We start from the raw sequence: 4,504 nt of genomic DNA on the forward strand, positions 1-4,504 counted from the left end.
AAGTCTGTGGAAGGCCATAATGGCCCTGCTTTAAGTGGTTCGCTACTACCGCAGCTCACCACACTGTCTCTGCCTCTGCCGCCATCTTGGATCTCCTGGTGTTCCCTTCTTGACACAAGGGCTGCAGGACCGATGGCCAAAAGTGGATGGCTGTTGTCCTCCAGAAACCTCAGCTCTTCCCCACCTCTTCCTCTTGCCCTTAAGAAATCTCAACTTTTCCACGTGATGCAGACATCAGTGTTCAAGGGCAAGTGTCTGAATGGCAGAACAGAGGAGTCTCTTGTCCTCCAGAAACCATGGCTATTTTAAATTGCTTATATTGTTATTATTGTTGTTGTTAGTGTTGTGTCTGTCAAGTCACTTTCAGCTTGTAGTGACCCTATATGCAACAGCTCTGAAGTCTGCTCTAGCCTGAGCCAACCTTATGTCTCTGAGACACCTACCCCATTATCCCAGTCACAGAGTTAGTCCTTCTCATTAAGGGTCTCTCCACCCTCCCAAGCATGCTGTCCCTCCACCGTCTCAAGCATGATGTCCCTCTCCAAGGACTAGTCCTTCCTTGCAACATGCCCAAAGTATGTCAGACCAAGCTTCAAAATCTTTGTCTTTAAGGAACAGCCTGCTTTTATTCCCTCATGGATGAACCTGTTTGTTCTCCTAGCAGTCCATGGTATACTCAATACTCTTCTCCAACAACACAGCTCAAAGGAGTCAATTCTTCTATCATCCCTAGTCATTTTCCTGCTTTCTGAGCATAGCAAGTAATTGCAAAGACCATGGCCTGGATCAGGCACACTTTAGTCTTCCAGACTGACATCTTTGCTCTTCAGTACTCTGGAGATGTCCCATACAGTGGACTTTGCCAGTGCAATTAGTCTTTTGATTTCCTGGTTGCTGGTACCAAGACAGTCAATTGTGGAGCCAAGCAAGCTGAAGGTATTAACAATCAATCTCTTCCCCATCTATCATGATGCTGCCAATAAAGAAATGACCATCTAATAGAGGTTATAGAGGCTGATAAGCCATCTGCAATTTAGACCTCAGACCTCAGAGAGAAACTTCTTTTGAATCAAGTTGCTGCAGAGCTAAGGTAGGCTGCTTATTCAAGAACCAAAAAGGTGATGAGCCAGATATAGGATCCAGATTGAGCAAAAAGCCAGTGAGCTTTATATTCAATATGTCATACTCCTGACAAAACTTCACCTGATTGGTTGTCCAAAGCAGATCCCATCATGAGAATATGCTACATTAAATTGACAATCCTGTGGAGCACAGTACTGCTCTAACACAAATGAGTCACTATGTGTTGAAACTGGCTCAACCAAAACTGGTAAAAGTGAATAGTAATACTTGGGAATATATTTGTAATAAAATTATCTTCAATTAATACTTTCTGAAGTTATATTAATGGTATTTAATTTCTGTACCAGCAGCCAGGAAATTAAAAGACGAATTGCATTGGGAAATTCTGCTGTCAGAGATCTCTCCAAAGTACTGAAGAGCAGCATTGTCAGTCTGGAGACTAAGGTGTGCCTGATACAGGCCATGGTCTTTGCAATTACTTACTATGCATCAGAAAGCTGGACAGTGACTAGGGATGATAGAAGGAAACTTGATGCCTTTGAGCTGTAGTGCTGGAGAAGAGTATTGAATATACCATTGACTGCTAGGAGAATAAACAAGTTCATCTTGGAGAGGGTAAAGCCAAGCTGCTCCTTGGAGGCAAGGATTCTGAAGCTTCGTCTGACATACTTTGGACATGGTACAAGGTGAGATCAGTCCTTGGAGAGGGACATCATGCTTGGGAGGGTAGAGGGACAGTGCAGGAGAGGAAGACCCTCAATGAGATGGATTGGTTCAGTGACTGGGGTAATGGAGGTAGGTATATCAGAGACAATAAGATTGGCACAGGATAGAGCAGGGTTTAGAGCTGTTGTACATAGGGTCGCTATGAGTTGCAGGTGACTTGATGGCACATAACAACTACAACAACTACCAGTATAAAACCCTAAAATTATTTTTGAAACCATGAGAAAAGATTTTGAAAAATATTGCCCATTGCTGACTCAGATCTTTAGCGATTTCTGAGAGTTATAGTTGATTTACCGATCTTCAAGGTACATAATATAGTCAGTATAGATACAGTATCACTTACAGAAGTTACTAAATTCTAACATCATAAATATTTTTGTTCTCAGAATGATCTCCTTGATGTTGTGGCAAGTATCGACTTGTCAAGAAAGACAGTCAAGAGGATTAGGATAAATTTTGTCTTTGCTCTAATTTATAATCTGGTTGGAATTCCCATAGCTGCTGGTAAGTGACTATTAACTAGTGTTTCTTTTTCTTCTGAAGTCATTAGAGATCTATCATATTTAAACTGTTTTTGTTTTTGTTGTTGTTATGTGCCAAGTCACCTGTGACTCATAGTAACCCTATGTACAATAGCTCTGAACCCTTCCCCATCCTGAGCCAGTCTCACTGACTCCAACACACTACCCCTATTACCCCAGTTACTGTGTCAGTCCATCTCTTCCAGGTTCTTCTTCTCCTGTACTGTCCCTCCACCCTTTCAAGCATGATGTCCATCTCCAAGTCTTCTTATTATTAGTTAACGGAGCTCTAGTGCCCCAGTGGTAAGAAGCTGTACTGCCAACCCAAAGGCACCAGCTCCACTGCAGGAAAATGATGGGCAGTCTACTCTCATGTGATTTACACTCTCATTAAAGCTGTTGAGTGCCAGCTATGGGTCAATTCATCCTCAATGGCACATAGCATGAGCAACATTATTAGTTATATGCTTAATTTTTTTGTGTATCTCATCCTGAAAGGATATAGTTCTTGTTGTTGTTGATTGCTGTCGAGTTAAGCACAATATATAGCAACCCTATGAACAAAAGACCTGAAGCCTTTTTATAACTATTGTTGTTTCTCAAAGTTCATAGTTTCCGGAGGCATGTTGTTTAGGAAGTAGATGCCACTCCTACTTCCGATAGATAATGTTAAAAATAGTAACACCAATTTTCAATTCTAATTAACATTCCTGAAATGTATAAGAATATTCACAGCATTAGAATGAGTATGAATATCTGAGGGGAGGGTGGAAGCAGAGGGGTGAGGATGGGCAGGGGTTTATTAATTGCACAATTTGATGGAGGGGTGAAGGAAGTGGGAAAGATCCAATGTGAAAAACAATGTATTCAAACTTTGTAAATAAATCAGTATAAAATAAAATAAAAAGAATTTTCACAGAAACATTCCATTTGTGGAAAAATTAGCAAGAACACCTGCCTCCATCAAGAAAAGGTTAAAAACTAGAAAGAACAAGGAAGTTCTGGTGGCCTAGTGGCAAAAAGCTTCACTGCAATCCCAAAGGCACGCGGTTCAAGGCCACCAGCCACTCCTTGGGAGAAAGATGGGCAGTATCCTCCCGTGCAATTAATTGCCTCTGAAAACCTGTCGGAGGGTAAGCTATGGTATGGTAATCTCTTTAGTACTGTATGCTGTAATTAATCCAAATTTATTTCCTAGGAGTTTTTATGCCCATTGGTTTAGTTTTGCAGCCCTGGATGGGATCTGCTGCAATGGCTGCTTCATCTGTTTCGGTAGTACTTTCTTCTCTCTTTCTTAAACTGTAAGTATGATGGCTTGATCAAGTTTATATTTTGTATTTCTTTTATTATCAATAGTCTATACTGGTAGAATGATTTTTATATTCATTAATTACAAGCCCAAACCTTTCTTTTTTAAAATTTATTATTAAGTTCAGTGAAAATTTACAGAGACTTTGGATTTCCATTCATTCATTGTTGCACTTTTCTCCCCTCCCAATCCTCCCCCCACAGTACACTACCGTCTTGGAAAAGTGAAAGAAAAATTCTTTCATTGTTTTATAATCCTTCCCCCCAGGTCCATTCCACTATGCAACCTTCACTCTGGACTCCCGTCATGACAAAAATATCTAATCACATATCCCTTTTAAACCACTTTCTCCCTTATCTGTTTCAATGCAGGAGACATTATTTAACCCATCTTTCTCAGTCTCCACCCAACCCCAAGGTCAGTCCTGTTTTACAACAGTGGCACCATGCAGTATTTGTCCTTTTGTGACTAAGATACTTCACTCAGCATAATGTCCTGCAGGGTCACCCATTTTGAATAATATTGCATGATTTCCTTGTTTTTCAATGCAGCATAGTATTCCATTGTGTAAATATACCACAGCTTCTCTATCCATTCGTTTGTTGATGGACACTTGGGTTGTTTCCAACTCTTTGCTGTTGTGAACAAAGCCACGATAAACATGTGTGCACCAAAACTTTCTTAATAATATATTTTGGTCATGGGAACACTGCATGGTTCAAAATTGGGAGGGGCGTATGCCAGGGATGCATCCTGTCTCCATACCCTTTCAACCTGTATGCAGAACAGATTATCCGGGAGGCTGGGCTCTATGAGGAGAAATGTGGGATTAAGATTGGTGGACGATCTATCAACAATCTGC

General features: G+C 40.8%; 1 protein-coding gene across 1 annotated transcript in view; it reads left to right on the forward strand.

Annotated features, from left to right (window-relative positions):
• ATP7A (ATPase, Cu++ transporting, alpha polypeptide) overlaps window positions 1-4,504 on the forward strand; it is a 342,426-nt gene that overhangs the window by 327,117 nt on the left and 10,805 nt on the right. Inside the window, exons 20-21 of the mRNA XM_006902187.1 lie at window positions 2,199-2,316; window positions 3,532-3,634. Coding sequence (XP_006902249.1) covers window positions 2,199-2,316; window positions 3,532-3,634 — 221 coding nt within the window. The remainder of the gene's footprint in view (window positions 1-2,198; window positions 2,317-3,531; window positions 3,635-4,504) is intronic.

The sequence above is a fragment of the Elephantulus edwardii genome, unplaced genomic scaffold (assembly GCF_000299155.1).
Source record: "Elephantulus edwardii isolate Elephantulus edwardi_28Jun2011 unplaced genomic scaffold, EleEdw1.0 scaffold00378, whole genome shotgun sequence".
NCBI classification, from domain to species: domain Eukaryota; kingdom Metazoa; phylum Chordata; class Mammalia; order Macroscelidea; family Macroscelididae; genus Elephantulus; species Elephantulus edwardii.